Below are 18,112 nucleotides of genomic sequence, written 5' to 3'. Positions count from 1 at the left end.
TTTAAAGCTTTGTCAAAATGTGTATGGAAATTATACTTTTCTGATAGGCTCACAAATTCTTTGATGCCCCTTCCCCCAAGAGGGAAAACTTAATTTCTGTCCCCTGAGAATGGGCTGGACCTGATGAGTCACTTCTAACAAACAGAATATCACAGAAGTGATGGGATGTCCCTCCCAAGATTCAGTTCTGTGGCTTCCGTCTTCAGTGTTCTCTCTGTCTCTCTCACTCTCTCTCCTTCTCTCATCACTCACTCTAGAAGCCATGGCAAGAGCCCACCATGTGGAGAGGCCCACATGGTGATGAATAGAAGCTTCCAGTTCCAGTCCGGTCTTCAGAGTCTGTAGCCCTGCCAACAGGGTTTGACTACAATCTCATGAAAGACCCTGAGCCAGAACCACCCACTTAACATACTCCCAGATACCTAACCCTCTGAAGCATATGAAATAATACAAGTTATTTTAACCTGCTTTAAATTTTTTTTCCTGGCTTACACATCCCTTCTGAAGTGTTTAAAATTAAGATAACCAAAAAAAGAGAAAAAGGCATTTATTCTCACTTAAAACTGCTATGCTGTGAATGATTCAGTTTTAGAACTTTAGCCCACGTCACCTACTATATTCAGATGACCAATATCTGCCTGATGTCAAGTGTGGTTACATGTTTTTATTTCCATATGCATGTCACAAAATACCAATCAAAGGTAGGTCAGCACTGGCAAGGAGAGTTTTAAATTTTTCCACTGGAAATACACTGGAGGCCTTTGCATATTTCAGCAAGATGGTCAGTGAGTTTGCTTCTTGCCAGTTGTGAAAGAAGTTGCATGATGGCATGCCTGGGTGGCTCAGTTAGTTAAGCGTCTGCCTTCAGTTCAGGTCATGACCCCAGGGTCCCGAGATCGAGTCCTACATCAGGCTTCTTGCTCAGTGGGAAGCCTGCTTCTCCCTCTTCCTCTCCCCGCCCCCATCCCCTGGCTTGTGCTTTTTCACTCACTCTCTCTCTCTCTCTCAAATAAATAGATAGAATCTTAAAAGAAGAAGAAGAAGAAGAAGAAGAAGAAGAAGAAGAAGAAGAAGAAGAAGAAGAAGAAGAAGAAGTTGCATGAGGAACTCTGAGTGGAAATGTTGCAGCAATGTCTTAGCATTTGTTATGCGTTGGAAGCCCCAGCGGCTCTTTGGCTGATCTGGTCTCCAATCCACTTTAGGAGGTGTGGCGGGATAGGCAGTATGCATCGTCTTGAGGGCACCAAGAGAAACTGGGGATGGAGAGAAGCCAGGTGGCGTACCCTTAAACAAACTGAAAAAAAAAAAAGGACAAAAAATAAAATGTTAGAGTATATTCTGTCAGAATTTTCCTGCTGGGGCTGTCTTCATCTGTAAAATGAAAATTCTACCGTTTGTCTCATGGGACTTTTATTGTAAGGATTAAGCGAGATGATGTATGTAAGGCCTAGTCTCTGGTTAGTTGCTAAATAAATGGAAATAAATAGGAGTTGTTATAACAATGATAAAAACATACTGGGGCTCTTGGGTGGCTCAGTCAGTTAAGTGTCTGCCTTCAGCTCAGGTCATGATATTGGGTCCTGGGCTCGAGCCCCGCATCGAGCAGGGAGCAGGGAGCCTACTTCTCCCTTTCCCTCTGCCTCTCCCTCTGCTTATGCTCTCCCTCACTTGCTCTCTCTCTATCGCAAATAAATAAATAAAATCTTTTTAAAAAATACTGAAAGAAGATATAAAAGAACATGTTAATTGATATCATGACATTAAAATCAAGAATCAATCTTAAGCCTCCAAATTATTAACAAAAACAATTAATGTGGAAAACCCCTGAAATGTGTATACATTAAAGAAGTGACATTTCTACTATAAAAATTTCTTTTTAGGATCTCGTGAATTAGTCATAAAAATTGTCTTGAGGATGAGGGGAGCCTGGGTGGCCTAGGCAGAGTGTCCGAGTCTTAGTTTCAGCTTTGGTCATGATCTGAGAGTCCTGAGATGCAGCCCTGCATCCGGCTCTGCACTCAGTGGGGAGTCTGCTTTCCCTCTCCCTCTGCTCCTCCCCCTACTCCACTCTCTCTCTCAAAATAAATAAATAAATAAATAAATCTTTTTTTAAAAAATTGTCTTGAGGATGAAAAAAATACAGTGATATTTATTCAGAAATAGACAATTGTAGAATGGAAGACACATACCATAAAAACATTTTTGGATTTATAATAATTTAGTATGTACATAAATTAAGCATACAAATAGGTGGGGCAGGGAATAGAATATTCAATAAATAGTGTTGAGGCAATTGTTCATTTGGAAAATAAAGATCTTGAATGCATATATTACACAATGTGGCAAAGCAAATGCAGGATGGGTTTTAGAGTTAAATACAAAATTCAAAATTGAAAAAGTACGTATAAGTAAATATTTATCAACTGCTAATGATGGTAGACATTCTAGGAACACACAGAATGGAAGAAGGCGCAAAGAAAAAGATCAAAAGATTTGACTACATGAACGCTTTAAAAAACTTATGTAAAAAGTTACCCAAATTAAAAGACAAATAACAAACTTGGAGAAATATTTGCAGAAAATATGAACAGGTTAATATATTTACCTGTCAAAGACCTATTAGAAATCCATATAACACAAACTGAAAAAAATGAAAAAAAGAAGTGAAAACACTGAGATCTGCTTAGATAAATAGGCCAAGAACATAAAAGGCAATTTACAAAAGAGAAAAATGCAAACATGGTTAACTGAGAGAAGAAAATACTCTGCTTTACTAGTAAGAAAAAAATCAAAGTAAAATTACTGTGAATTTTTGCCTCTCAAATTGGAAATGACAAAAAAATCAGTATTTGTGATGGTATGATGAAATGGACATGGATCATTCCTAAATGGAAACTGTCACTTTCCTGTTGGTAACTTAACAATCTGTATTAAAATTCCTAAAATATTCATATCTTATATTAAAATATTTACTTCATAATAGTAACAAAAACTATTATTTATTTAGAAATAAACAATAGAAAGGTAGAAATTCTTATTTTTAAAAGTCTTCAAAATTCTTTAGAAATAATGCTCGAATAAATCAATAGATTATACCATGTCCCTATCTGGAAAGCTATAATATTGTAAAGCTGTCAATTCCCCCAAAATTAATCTGTAAATTTTACATATTCTAGTTAAAATTCCAAAGGTAGAAGATTCCAATCAGAAACATGATTCTACACTTAAACATTTGAGACTAATCAAGGCCATTTGGGAGGAAAGAGATCAATGAGAATGTGACCTGAATGTGTGATTTCTAAAACAAGATGTGAATGACTATATTCTAAACCTACAGTGGTTGAAACATTGTGGCACGAACAGAATGATGTAACAGAATAGAAGTCCAGAAGCAGACCCAAGTGTCCAAAAACATTCAATGTTTGACAAAAGGAGGTACTTCAAATTATTGGGATAGTCTTGGGACCTAAGCTATGGAATTAAAAAATAAAGCTGTATCACTATGTCACCTCATGTGTGAAAATAAATTTGAGACGTAAAAATGTAGAGCATAAAGTATAAAAAATAAAACCATAAAATAAGTAATAGAAAATATAGATGAATATTTACATAAACTTGAGATAGGGGAAATAATATCAAGTGTGACAGCAAAGATAGAAGTCATAAAGTAAAATATATACTTGACTACAGAAAATTTAAAAGTCTGTATATCAAAAACACCAGTAGCATTAATGAGACACAATTATAAATAAGGAAAATATTTGCAGCATATATAAAAAAGAGTTAATATTTGCACTAATATAAGGAGGAAATCTCAGTCTCTCTCACAAAGAAACACAAACCAAAACAGTAATGAGAAATAGTGATTCACCCACCACATGGTAAAGATTTTCAAGAATGGTAATACCTAGGGTTGGTCAGGACTAGGAAAATAACCCGGTTGCACTGAATTGGTAGAAAAGTCAAATGGTACAATCTGTCTATTGATAATTTGTCAATATGCATAAAAGTATTGAAAATATGCATATGGTCTATTCAAGGAAATAGCTGTGCAAAGACATATCAAAGCCTTGCCTTTAAGAGTGAAAAACTGGAAAAACCTAAAGGGTCAAGGTGGAGTCTGATTAAGGAAATTCTGGTGCAGTTATAAAATGATGCACCCTTACCACGAAGCAGATGCATTTATTAATATGGGATCGAAAACAACTAGGCTGTGATGGGAGGAGAGGGAGAACAGGAGAGTCCTGGGTGTGAAGAAGGTGGCAGAAAAAAATGCTGAAAATCAGATAGAAAATGAAGAAATGGGAGGCCAGTGTTTACAGGGAAGCTGACTCATGGCCAGGCATTCTCGGTTTGAACACATCTTCCCTCTACTCATAACTTTGCAAATGAGTCTTGCTAATGATGGCTTTGCAACCACCCATCACTAACTGGCTTCCTCCACTATCGTCCCTAAGGTCTAGTTTCTTTTTGACTTAAGGACCGAAAAGAAAGAAAATCTTCTCTGGGCATCCCTTCCCTCTGGCCTTATTAGCAGAGATGCAGAAGACAATCAGCAAACCCCACTTTCCCTTAGCCCCTAGGCTGCGTTATCCTGAACTCTCATTTGGGAGCTAATTAGAAGATTCTGTTTGCGGAACCTGGAAGGACTTCATTCCCCAATCCTGACCCCAGCTGTCTCCGTGGGAAGCTTCGTTAGAGAAATTGCTGGGTAGGTGGGACCCCTGAGGTCCTGCAGAGCTGGGGAAGTTAGCAAAGTTTCTCAATCGTTGCCTCTTGTGAACAGAGCAAGAGATCCTGAGGTGTTTGGGGGCCCAGGAGATTCATCACGCTCCCTCCCAGTCCCCACGGCGTGGGGCAGCTTCCACAGGACTAAGTCCGTCATCAGCTCATTCAAGGGAGGTGAGGGCCAGCGCAGTAAAAAGGATATAGTACCAGCTGGGAAAGCTGGAGTTTTAAGGGGGAAATCCCTGCTCTGGTCCATAGAAGAGGAAGGGCACAAACTCTATGGCAATGCCTTCTGCTGGAAACCCAGGGACTTCAACATCACCTTCACACTGCGCTGGTCAACTCAATAATTCTGTATTTCAATCCATTTAATCTTCAGAATAATCATTTGAAGTGCATCTTGTGAGTCCCATTTCATTGATGAGAAAATTAGGGCCCACAGAGAGGAACTGGCCCGCCCAGTGTTAGACAGCTAGCTGGTAGCAGTACTAACCCCAAAGCCTGGTCTCCCGACTTCTCAGTCCCGTGCTGTCTCCACTTGACCACAGCTGAGTCAATTCGACTAGGAGCATGGGCTTCTCAGCTTGCTGCCCGGTACATAGAAGATGCTTGCTTCGTATTTGTTTTCCTCGTATCTTGGTCTGGACAACTACGTCTCAGTACCAAATAAAGGTCTGAAGTCTTTTAGGCCCTGATATCATTATCTCCCCAGATCCGGCAAACATAAACTCAGAAAATGAGGTTTATTATTTTCTAGCTGATGTTCCAAGATTCCTTCCCAAGCTCTCCTCTTTCTGTTTCAGTTATTGTTTGCACCCTGGCCTTCGTGTCTCTGCCTGCCCCCCTGCTACACCCCCAATCTGGGCATCTCTCCAGTTGCTAGATACCAAGAACCGACTTGTACCCATCACAGTTCCACTGCGCTTGAAGTAATTGGTCCTTTCCATTTCTGCGACTCACTGTACCTAGAGTCAGTATCAGTGTTTAGCTTTGAATTCCTTTTTATTTACTAGAAGCAGAAGGGGAGGGAGGCAAAGACACTGAGCCAGGAGCTGGCACTTGGAGCCTGCCCTACGTACTAAGTCTGTGGCCTCTGGAAAATCACTTAGCCTGTTTGTACCTTTGGGTTGTTTTTGTTTTTGTTTTTATCTGCAAAGTGAGGATAATAGAAACGGGCCTTCTTGCTGTGCAATCCTGGACCTGGTTGTGGGTGACACTCAACTATGTGGTTGCAATATTCAAATGCACACAGATTTCAAAGTGCTTTCTAAATACTGTTATGTGCTAATAGAATAATAAGAGAAAACGAACTCCTGTTATAATTCTCTTGAGTCCTGAGAGTACCTGTCCTATGCTGGACAAATGAGTAAGCCTCTGGATGGTAGGATAGATGTGGGGAAGGAGGCCTCATGGGGGTATATGAAAGCATCTCCAAGTGCGTGTGTAGATGCCCAGTGTGTATAAAACGACACCTGCTGCGCTTGACACATGGATCCTGGATGTCCTCAAAGGTTCACAAAGTAACTGATGAGATCTGGAACACATCAGTTGACCTTGCCCTCACGACTCCACACTGTCACCATTAGTACTTTTTAGAATTGATTTATTTTCTGATAATTGTGTTTCTCTGACACACAATGTCATATGGTTGCACTCATGTGGAACATGAAGACTAGTGCCGAGGACCATAGGGGGAGGAGGGAAAACGGAATGGGAGAAATCAGAGAGGGAGACAAACCATATGATACCCTTGACCCCGGGGGAAAAAACTGAGGGTTGGGGGAAGGGTGGGGGGTGAGGGGATGGGGTAACCGGGTGATGGGTATTAAGGAGGGCATGTGATATAATGAGAACTTGGTGTTATACTCAACTAATGAATCATTGAACTTGTATCAAAAATTAATGATGTACTATAACTAGGCTAATTGAATTCAAATAAATAAATGAATAACTTTTGGGGTTTTTTTAAAATTTTTTTTAAAGATTTTATTTATTTATTTGAGAGAGAGAGATGGCAAGAGAGAGCAAGAGAGGGCACAAATGGGAGGGAGGAGAAGGCTCCCCACGGAGCAGGGAGCCCGACGCAGGACTTGATCCCAGGACCCTGGGATCATGACCTGAGCAGAAGGTGGACACGTAACTGACTGAGTGAACCAGGAGCCCCGTGTTTGTTTTTTAAATTACAAAACCCAGTGAAAACCTTCCAAGTATAAGTACATAGGATAAAACAAAGTGCTTCTCCACTTCGCACAGCTGTCCCCAGTCCTACCCTCCTCCATGGAGGGAATCACCATCTGCAGCCTGGGGCTTGTTGTCTGCGATTTTTTTGCCCCATACGCATACACGTATCACATTATCGTCACTTTCTAAATTTAGCAATAGATGCTGTACACCTATCCATATTTGTGTAGCAGAGTTAAAAGCCATCACTTCAGATTTCGCTGCGGGAGAAGCAGCTTTCAGAAACATGAAATGACTTCGGGGCAATAACAATATTCACAATACCTAAGAGTAGTCCTAAGACGAACTATTCACTTCAGAACGTGAATTAAAGAAAGACAGCCGCTTTGTCATAACACATGACGACCTATGGAGCCTCAGCCCTCCTCTGTAATGTGCCGATAGTAAGTGCACCCTGGCTCTGGGTGCCACGGGACTTCACAGCCCGGCCACGCTCCGCGCGTGCTGCCTAAACGCTCTCTTCCTCGTTCTCTGCAGGAAGGAGACGCTTCGGCTCTAGCTTCGGGCACTTTCTCTCAGTTTTGAGGAGACATAACATGGGTCACAGCTCTCCGGAAAGCTGCTCCCGTGTCGTCAAATTCAGTGATTGTCTTTATTTCATCAAAAGAAAGGATTTTCCCCCCTTTTCCTTTTATATCTTTATATATCCCTAATATTGGACACTTTGGGGTATTGTTGGGGGGGGCCTAGAAATGTGCATAGTACTTTCATTTCACCAAAAGTTGTCCAACATTTCTTCATCAGAGTAAGTTCATGAAACTAGCGCATTTGACAACAACGTTTTACTGAATTATGGGTTCTTTCAGACTGTTGCCAGGGCTTGTATTAATTTGGCACCCCAAAATCGAAGAAGCACCTTACCCTCGTTTGCAAATAGCACTGTGGACTTGGTTCGTGAAGCCGGAAGATGCAGAGAACACACCTTGGGCCTGAATGCCTGGTGACCCTGAACGCACCCGGCCTTGGGCCGCCTGGTCCTGAGCGGCTACCGAGGCCTCCAGCCGTCTCCTTCGGCCCTGGCCCGTCAGCGGCAGGACACAGAGAGAGAGAGAGGCTCTGGGCCTGGAGCCGCACTGCCACCACTGGACACCACGCAGGTTACCGGGCTCCCTTGGCATTTTGAAAACATCTAGCAGTTTCACTGACCTCCCATGTAGAAAACAAATTTCTTTTCATAGGTCATGCTTCCTCTTATCAGTTCATCAGTCTGCAAGATTGTTTTCTGTACTCAGCACTATGCTGGGTGTTTGGAGGACACAGTCTAATATTAAAAATGGTTCCTGTCTTTCAGGAGCTTATAATGTATTGGGGAGAGCAGAAGAAGCTGCAGGGAATGCGGAAAAGATGATGATGGTGTCTTGCTGGCAGGGCACAGTGTTCCAGAGGAGTCTCGTAGCAAGGAGAAGCCCTCCCTGAGGGAGAGGCTGTGGCTAAGAGGTAAAGACTGAGAGGAGAGGCAGGAAGAGATGACGGAGGGAGGCCCGTGCACACCATGGAGCTCTGGATGTGATGTGGTGCTCAGAAAGAAATCAGTGGCCTTTCAGGGTGGAATGACATGGGACAGACATAGCTCCAGCGGGTTAACCTGGCAGGTGTGGGGAGCAGTGAGTGAGGAGGGGCACAGGCGCAGAGGCCACTGCGGGAGCCCCGTGGGACTGGATGGCACAGGGCTGAATCAGGAAGCAGCTGTCCGCAGGGGGGCTACCCTGAGAATGTTTGAGACTGTTCAGCAGGACCTGGTAGGTGGCTGGATTTGGAGAAAAACTATAGATCCATTTGATTGGGAAATATTCCTCAGGGTTCCATGCTGCCCTTCCCAAGCAATTAATAAGCACGCCAAGTCAAGTCACTCTTCTCAGACTTCCAACTTTTGGGCCAGGAAGTGTTTGAAATGGTTCATAGAAAAAATTCCAGAAATGGCCATGACAGCCCGTGAAATGGGCTATTGTTCTATTCACCATCCTTCTCTGGATTGCCTTAGCTTTGCCCTTTTGGTAAAATCCTGGTTTCCAATACTCATTCACTGGTAACAAACACTATCTCCCTCTATTTTCCTTTCCTTCCTTACCTTTACTAAGTATCTACACATATTAAACAGGATGCCCATTGTGTATCAGTGTATTTTTGCCAGTTAAAAAGAACACCACCACCTTACTACCCTGGGCGCTGCTTCTCCTGAAACATGTGCTACCCATCTGCATGTTTTGGTGCAGGAGTTGTGAGTCAGCCCACACACAGACATGAAAATGTGGTGTCCCCCTCATGACTACTCAGGATGGGGACACCAGCTGCAGAAAGAGGTATTTGATCATGTTGCTCTGAAGAAGATGCCGGCAGGTCCTAACACCTGATTCCTGGGCTGTGTCAAACCCCAATTTAGTTCACAGTCCTGGGTTTATATCCTGAAGAAGAATCTTTAAGAACCACACCCCATACTCTAGTACAAATATGTTTTATCTTAAAAGGCAGGTGGAGGGTGCAAACATTTTGCTTTTATTAGCATTTTAAACATATTTCAATTGAACACTCATTAAATTAAAAAAATAGCTAATCTGTGTCTCATTTCCTGACCCACATTATAATTATCTCCCACCTGTCTTTAATCCATCTTCTACCAGCTTTAGCTTGTCTCCCCAGTCCAAGGTAAACCATATTCTACTCTGGTCCATACCATCTACTTTCCTGCTATCCTTCAACCCACCCCTAAAGATACCTGCTGCCCACAGCCACACCTTCAGCGTGAGAAAGTCAGGGGGTGCTCGGCCGGGTGGGGGGTGCCATGTTGATGCTCGGCCTTCTCATTCAGGTGGCCGCTTCCCCATCAGCACCCGTTTCAGGGCACCCTGCACATCAGGGTTCCGGAGGCTGTAGATGACCGGGTTCAGCATGGGGCTAAGGATAGTATTGAGGATCCCAATCCCCTTGTCCTTATCTGACGCTGACACCGAGCCCAGACGCATGTAACTGAAGAAGCCAGTTCCATAAAAGATACAGACCACAGTGAGGTGGGAGCCACACGTGGAGAAGGCCTTCTTCCTCCCCTCTGCCGAACGGATTCGTAGCACTGCAGCTGTGACGTGGGCATAGGACACTGAGATGAGGATCATGGGGAACACCCCCATGAACGTGGCCCCCACAAAAAGCAGCTGCCCATTGAGGTGGGTGCTGGAGCAGGAGAGCTGGAAAAGGGGTGGGAGGTCGCAGTAGAAGTGGTTGACCACATTAGGGCCACAGAAGTCAAGCACAGATACAGCCACTGTGTGAGTGAGAGCGTTGATAAAAGAGACGGTGCAGCAAATGGCCACCAGGGCTCCCTGGACTTCCCGGCTCATGCGGGTGCTGTAGGTGAGGGGCTGGCAGATGGCCAGGTAGCGGTCGTAGGCCATGGCCGTCAGGAGGTGACAGTCCACACCAGCCAGGAGATGGAAAAAGAAGAGCTGTGAAATGCAGGCAGCATAGGGGACTCTGCACTGGTGGGCCAGGAGACATGCTAGCATTGGAGGGACAGTGACAGTGACACATCCAATGTCCAGCAGAGACAGATTCCCCAGGAAGTAGTACATGGGCGTGTGGAGTTTGGGCTCCACAAAGATGGCAGCCAGGATGCTAAGGTTGCCTCCGATGGTGACTACATAGGCAAAGAGGAAGGCGACAAAAAGGATGGGTTGCAGTGTTATGTTTTCTGTGAGGCCAAGAAGGATGAACTCAGTGACAGTTGTCCTGTTCCCCCAGGCACCTGGCTCCATAGGCTGCTGCTGAGTTCTGTAGTGGGACACCTGAACCTGCCAAAAGGGGAGAGAGACACGTGGTAGGCACCTAATCTGAGGCTACTGGGTGTTGGGGAATGTGGCGTGAGCACCTACCAGCCTAGACTTGAGTAGTCTCCTGGAGGCCCCATGATGCCAGACATGAACTCTTTGATTACTGTTTCAGGCTTTGATCCAGGGAATGCCAGGGAAGGGGCTGGAGCAGAAGAAACTCCTCTGGGGTACAGGACACTGGCTATTTCACAACATTTTAATAGCTATTAAGATTGTATCGGTGTATAGTGACTAAATAGCAGTTCTGACTAGCTCAATGAATAGATGAATGTATGAGGTTCTAGAAAGCAGAACGTAGGAGAGTAGCAACAACATAAAAAAAGGTAGGAGGATGAGAACTCACGAAATCAAAAAGAGATGCAAGAGAGAGTGAGCAAAGGAAGGAGCAAGGAGCAGACCAAAGTACAGAAATACTCAGAGGCTAAATATGGAAGACGTGAAGGCAATTTAAGAAAGCACTGACAATATTTTTAAAGCGTAAACTGTGAGTATTGTGCTAAGAACTTCATATTAATTTTCTTATTTAATTTTCACAGAACTCTATGGGGCAACTGCTATTTGTATCTATACAATCAGGACACTGAGGTTTTTAAAAGTTAAGTAAGTAGCCCAGTCCTCAAACCCAAGACTGTCTGACTCCCCAAATCCACACTTTAACATTGTACAGCCTCTTACAGAACTTGGACATGTTGTTACTGATTCTTTATAAATGACATTGTGTGTGACAAAGAGAGGAAACATATTCCTAAGTCTTCAGGTCTCACCACAGCTATTCAAAGAAGTCAAGATCCCATCCATCCACCCATCCATTCTTCTATTCAATAATTGTCTATTTGTTAACTAGTAAGATTCTGCATATATTTTGGTGGTGGAACTAACATATTGGGCATGAGGTATGAGAGAAAAAGAAGGTACAGGGATGATTCCAAGATTCTTTTTTTTTTAAAGATTTCATTTATTTATGTGACAGAGAGACAGCCAGCGAGAGAGGGAACACAAGCAGGGGGAGCGGGAGAGGAAGCAGCAGGCTCCCAGCGGAGGAGCCCGATGTAGGACTCAATCCCAGAACACCGGGATCACGCCCTGAGCCAAAGGCAGACGCTTAACGACTGCGCTACCCAGGCGCCCCTGATTCCAAGATTCTTGGCCTGAGCAACTGGAGTTGCTATTAAGGGATATGGGGAAGACTGATGATTTTGTAGGGGGTAGGGTCAGAGATCAGGAGCTTTTCCGAGGGAAAGGAGGGGAGTTGAAGTCCCAGAGAACATTTAGCTAGTTTCCACTCAATTGCACATGGTAGCAGTTTGGTTTACCCAACAAGTGCCTGGACAACTGAGGATTGAACCCATGATGTCAAATGTTCTTTGATATGACTGCATAAGTAGCTCTGGAAAGGTAACTTTGGGGGTCCCTTCTGCTGGACTCTTTTTTTTTTTAAGATTTTATTTATTTATTAAACAGAGATAGAGACAGCCAGCGAGAGAGGGAACACAGCAGGGGGAGTGGGAGAGGAAGAAGCAGGCTCATACTGGAGGAGCCTGATGTGGGGCTCGATCCCATAACGCCGGGATCACGCCCTGAGCTGAAGGCAGACGCTTAACTGCTGTGCCACCAAGGCGCCCCCATTCTGCTGGACTCTTGCTCTGCTAGGCCACCCTTTGTCCATGACTGTGCTAATGCTTCTTTCTAACTAGAACACTCTTCCATTCCACACATCAAAACTCCATCTTTCAAGGCTCAGTCCTGGGTCATTGTCCCATCATCTCAAGGAAGTCCTCCTTATGCACCCCAGTTTTTAATTGATTTTCCCCTCCTCTGATGAGACAATTAATAACCTGGATCATTCTAGCACTTGTATATAGAGAAAGGGGAGGGGAACTGAACCATTACAAGGAGTAGCTTCCCCAAAGTCACACTGGAGGGCCACTCAAAATCAATAGCACAAGACAAAGACTGTAGATTATGCTAATAGGCTACCAGGAGACTCTACACCACCCCTGGCTCCTCCATCCTACCCTTTCCTTTGAAGACTGTTGGCAGTCTGTTGGGCTCAAACTCTGTTGGGCCAATGCTGACCCTCAGTGGGAGAAAGAAGACTGCTAGCATCTCAGAGGTTATGCCTTCCTTTCCAGAACCGACCTCCCACCTGGGATCACCACTGATCCCCACGGTGGGAAGCCAGCCACCAACCCCTCAGACACTATACACTTGGGTTATGTTTTCTATCACAACTTCAGTCTTAGACAAACTTTGGCTCTACCGAGGGCTACACTCAGACACAGAGCAGAGTGACAATGCATCCTTTGCCCTAAGCAGGAGTTACATGTCTCCTGGATATGCCCTTCCAGAATGCTGGAGGTAGGGCAGGGATCACGGTTTCTCTGTCAAATACAGCTTTCATGTCTGGGTGTTATGTAAGGAGGAAAGGTGTTCTCGCCTTCAAGGAAATCACAGCGTAGTTGGGGAAAAGGACTCTTGAATGTGGAGTTCTAAGACAGGTTGACTGGCTGCCTACCTGGATCAGAAGGACCTGTGAATAAGCGAGCTCTCAGCTGAACTGGTGGGAGGAGACTGGGGAATTTGAAGGCCTGAGCTCCCTGGGCTTCAGGAAACAGAGGACCTGGACAGGAGCCATCCCAGACTGATGGAGACAAGACCTGCAGCAACAGCTAAGAAGGGCAAGTTAAATTTCCTTAATAATGAAAGGGGGCTTGCTCACAACAAGGAGATTTCTCCTTTTACTGAAATACGAGAGAAAGAACAGAATCTCTGCTACTCTGTGTTGAAAAGCATAGGAAAAAGACCTCCACACAATAGCAGGATTCTTCCCCACACATACTACCCATCTCATTTCCCTCTGAGGTCAGGTGTTGGTTTTCGTGGGGCTGGAGGCATTTCGTTTGGCCACCAAGGGGGTCTGCTGTGCAGAGACTAGAAGGCAGCGCTTGCTGCTGGATGAAGGAGCCAAAAGGTTTCTCTGAGCCCTTCTTGCCTTAATTCCATAAAAAGCAAATGGGCAATAATCCCTTCCTCGTGGTTCATTTCTTCCTATTGCATGATTGGAGAAGATAAATTTCTTCTCTTCTGAGTTTGTCCCATGCATACAATCTCTCACCTGGTGCTGGGGAGACGCAGCAAAGTGTGGCATTTGAAGTTAGCTTACAAGTGACAGGAGTGTTTCCTGTAGGTGCTGGGGTTGGAGTGACAGCCAGTGACAGGTAACAGTTATCAAGCACTTTCTACCCAAGTTACTTTAATGTTTTACCTCATTCAATCCACACAGAAATCTATAAGGGAAGTAATAATAACAACTGAGATTTAATTAGATCTTACTGTGTGTCAAGCACTGTTTCAAGTATTTTACATATATTACCTCATTTGATCTGAAATAATCCTATGAAGTAGATACTATTATAATTCCCATTTTACAGGAAGGAAACTGAGGCACGAAGAGGTAAGGTAATTCGTCCATGTTTAGGCAGATAGTGAGGGACCGAGCTGGGAGTCTGGTCAAAGGTGGCAGGGGGACCCATCAAGACTACCCCAACAGAATGCAAGCTGGCGCAGCCACTCTGGAAAACAGGGTGGAGGTGCCTCAAAAATTAAAAAATAGAGCTGCTCTATGACCCAGCAATTGCATTGCTAGGTGTTTATCCAAAGGATACAAACATAGTGATTTGAAGGGGCACATGCACCCCAGTGTTTATAACAGCATTGTCCACAACAGCCAAACTATGGAAATAGCCCAGAAGTCCATTGACAGACGAATAAAGAAGATGTGGTATAGATGATGATAGATAGTAGATGATAGATAGATAGATGATAGATAGATAGATAGATAGATAGATAGATAGATAGATAGATGATAGAGTGTATACAGATACACAGAGAGAGAGAGAGAGAGAGAGAGAGAGAGAGAGAAATATTATGCAGCCATAAAAAATGAAATCTTGCCATTTGCAAAGATATAACTGGAACTAGGGGGTATTATGCTAAACGAAATAAGTCCGTCAGAGACAGACAAATACCATATGATTTCACTCATATGTGGAATTTAAGAAACAAAACAGATGAACATACAGGAAGGGAAGGAAAAATAAAATAAGATGAAAATTGAAAGGAAGGCAAACCATAAGAGATGCTGAATTCTAGGAAACAAACTGAGGGTGGCTGGTGGGGAGGTGGAGGGGGAAGGGGTAATTGGGCGATGGGCATTAAGGAGTGCACTTGATGTAATGAGCACTGGGTGTTATATGCAACTGATGAATCCCTAAATTTTACCTCTGAAACTAAAAAAAGAAAAAGAAAAAAAAAAGGAATACCCCAAGACCTGCAACCTCTGGGAGAGGCAATTTGTGGATGCAGGTTATTTGGTGAGAAGAGAGAGGATATTTGTAGGAATCTCTCGTCACCATAGGAAATGTCCTCACAGATGGATTTTCCTAGCTTAATATTAAGGCAAGCCTGGTCTGGGTTTGAAATCATAGCAGTGACACAGCCCAGTGTCACATAGCACATTCTTGTGCATAGTTCATTCTTGCTCTGAGCAGCAGCAATGTCTTTCATTCTGGATGCATTTGTCCACTCCCCACTTCTCCAATCGTCTCCCACCCTGCCTATTCATACAAGGGCCAATTCCCCTCAAGTTCCCTGTTCCCATTTGCTATATGTAGTTCTTTCTCTCCACAAAGCCATGCACAGTTAATCTCCCACTCTCTCTCTCTCCAGACCCCCTTCTTCTTCCTTCTCTCTGTCTCTCCCTCTCTCATTCTTCTGGTTTACAAGGCTGACAACTCAGCACTGTTGAAAGAGCTGTGGAGTTGGAGTCCAGGTGCTTTTGTTATTTGTGTTATAAATGAGTTCCTACTAACATTGGGATCTTGGAGAAAGGAAAAAAGGGGAAAAAGCAGATAGGGATGGAGGGAGAAAAGAAGGAATAAAAAAAATAAAACAGAAAGCTAATGTTTACATAAATACATATACTCAATTATATGTCACTACATTATATGTTACATTTAAACTTTGCAAACATTCTTGAAGATAGGTAATCATTTTACAAATGAGAAAGGTGAGGCTCAAAAAATTTGTCAAAGGTCACGTATGCAAGCGTTTGTTCTGAATGGAGACGTGTTCTTTTTCTGCCAGCCCTTGTTGCTTCCCACGGCCCTTGCCATTACCCATCTATTTCTCTGTCTATCCGTCCATTCGTCCATCCATCCCTTTTTCCTTCTGTAATATGAAAGGGGCTACTGCATTATCTCCAGGTTTACTTAAAAGTATGAGATTCTGTAAATACAGGCTACTCTACCCTGACCAACCTAAATAGCCTCCTTGGCTCTTCCAGACCCTTCTTTCCGCCACTCTTTACCCCAGTCAGTTCCCTCTGATGTCCCTCTATTTGCCAGCTCTGACCTTCGATCTTTCAGTCACTCAGAGTGGAAAACCTCACCATGATATTTCCCTACCTTCCCTGAATCCAAGCATCATTTGGTTCTTTGCTCTATCCACAAGGAAAAAGCCATATGAAGACCACGAATGATCTCCAGCCACCCCTCCTCAAGATGGAAGGAAACTAGGAGCTCTGGAGCAGTGGGAAGTCTCAGGTGGGCTTACCTTTCTATGAGTACTCTGAGTACTACTCCTGGCTGGGGCCTTGTAGAGAAGAGGGTGAGTGCTAAGCTGACCCAACTTGGCCTGTCCCTGAAGGCTTATAAAAGGTGTGAGGCAGGAGCCCAGAGAGTCTGTCCTGGTGCTCTCTCTATTTGGCTGCTAACAAGCCCCTAGAGGCCCTAAAAATTAACTCTCTCAGGGATTGCACCAGCAGCCACAGCCAGAAAAGCAACCTCAGTCCTTAAGGGTTTCTCTCATCTGCTTAGTATTTTAGATTCTATTAAAGAAATATTAGATTTGTGACATCATTCCAGGCTCCTAATGTTTCCAAGAAAGGAGGAAAGGTCACCATGTTACAGATGGAAATACGTCCAGAGGGCTTAGATGATTTGCCAAGGCCCGAGAGTGGGGCTGTGCTGGGGCTCAGGCAGGGCCCCCACTAAGCGGATCCTGGTACTTTTTCTCTCATTTATTTCTCACATTGGGTTTTTTAAGGTATAACTTTAAAGAGTTGGATTAACTAATGTATAATTTCAATTGTAAATTTTGATGAATTTTGATAAAATACACAATCGCATATCTGCCATCTCCATCAATATATAAGACATTTTGACGACTCCAAACAGTTCCCTTCTGCCCCCTTGCAGACAATCCCCTTTCTACACCATAGCCCATGGCAGCCTCTGGCCTGATGTCTGTCCCTATGTTTTTGCCTTTTTCAGACTGTCATAACTCATATAGTACATAGACTTTTTGTAACTGGATTCATTTGATTAGCGTAATCCTTTTGAGATTATGCATGTCGGCCGTATTGGTAGCCCAGCCCTTTCCTCACTAAGCAATATGCCGCTGTGTGGCTAGACAGCAATTTGTTTACCTAATCACTGGTTAAGGAGCATTTGGGTTGTTCCAGATTTTAGCCACTGCAAATAAATCTACAATAAATATGTGCATACAGCTCTTTGCATGGAAATATGTCTTCATTTCTCCTTGAAAAATACCAAGAGTATAAGTGCTGGGCTCTATGTGGGTGATTATTATTTCTTCTAAGAAATAGTCAAACTGTCTTCCAAAGTAGCTATACCATTTGCTTTCCTACCAGCAAAGTGTGAGATTCCGTTTCTCATCAAAACTTAGTATCAGAATTTTTAACTTTAACTATTAGGTGTGCAGTAGCGTCTCACGTGGTTTAACTTTGTATCTCCTCAGGGACATTGAGCATCTTGTCATGTGTTTATTCACCATCATGTGTCTTGGTTGAAGTGTTTGTTTAAATAATTTGTCCCCTATCCAGATTGGATGGGTTTTCTACTTCTTATTGAATTGTAAGAATTCTTTATATATTCTGGGTACTAGCCTTTTATCAGGTAAGTGTTTTGCAAATACTTGCCCAGTCTTGTATTTTTCATTTCTAAACAGTTTCCTTTGAATAACTGACATTTTAAATTTTGATGATGTACAATTTACCAATTTTTTTGATGTATGCTTTTTGTGTCTTATCTAAGAAATCTTTGTCTAATCTGCAGTCACAAAGGTGTTTCTCCTATTTTTTTCCCAGAAGTTTTATAGTTTTAGTGCTTACTAGGATCCATTTTGAGGCTGGTTTTTGTGTTTGTTTGTTTTGTTTTGTTTTTAATATGGTGCCAGGCAAGCTTTGGGGTGACAATTTTTTTTTCATATGGATGTACATTGTTTCAGCAGCATGTTGAAAA

General features: G+C 43.3%; 1 protein-coding gene across 1 annotated transcript; it reads right to left on the bottom strand.

Annotated features, from left to right (window-relative positions):
* Window positions 1-9,767: 9,767 nt before the first annotated feature.
* On the bottom strand, window positions 9,768-10,929 carry LOC103667376 (olfactory receptor 139). Its single transcript, XM_008695528.2, has one exon. The coding sequence runs from the start codon at window positions 10,713-10,715 to the stop codon at window positions 9,768-9,770; it is 948 nt and encodes a 315-aa protein (XP_008693750.1). The 5' UTR covers window positions 10,716-10,929.
* Window positions 10,930-18,112: the final 7,183 nt, after the last annotated feature.

The sequence above is a fragment of the Ursus maritimus genome, unplaced genomic scaffold, assembly GCF_017311325.1.
Source record: "Ursus maritimus isolate PB19 unplaced genomic scaffold, ASM1731132v1 scaffold_24, whole genome shotgun sequence".
Lineage (NCBI taxonomy): Eukaryota > Metazoa > Chordata > Mammalia > Carnivora > Ursidae > Ursus > Ursus maritimus.
Note: the sequence above shows the minus strand (reverse complement) of the source record. Positions and strands in the feature narration are given on the sequence as shown.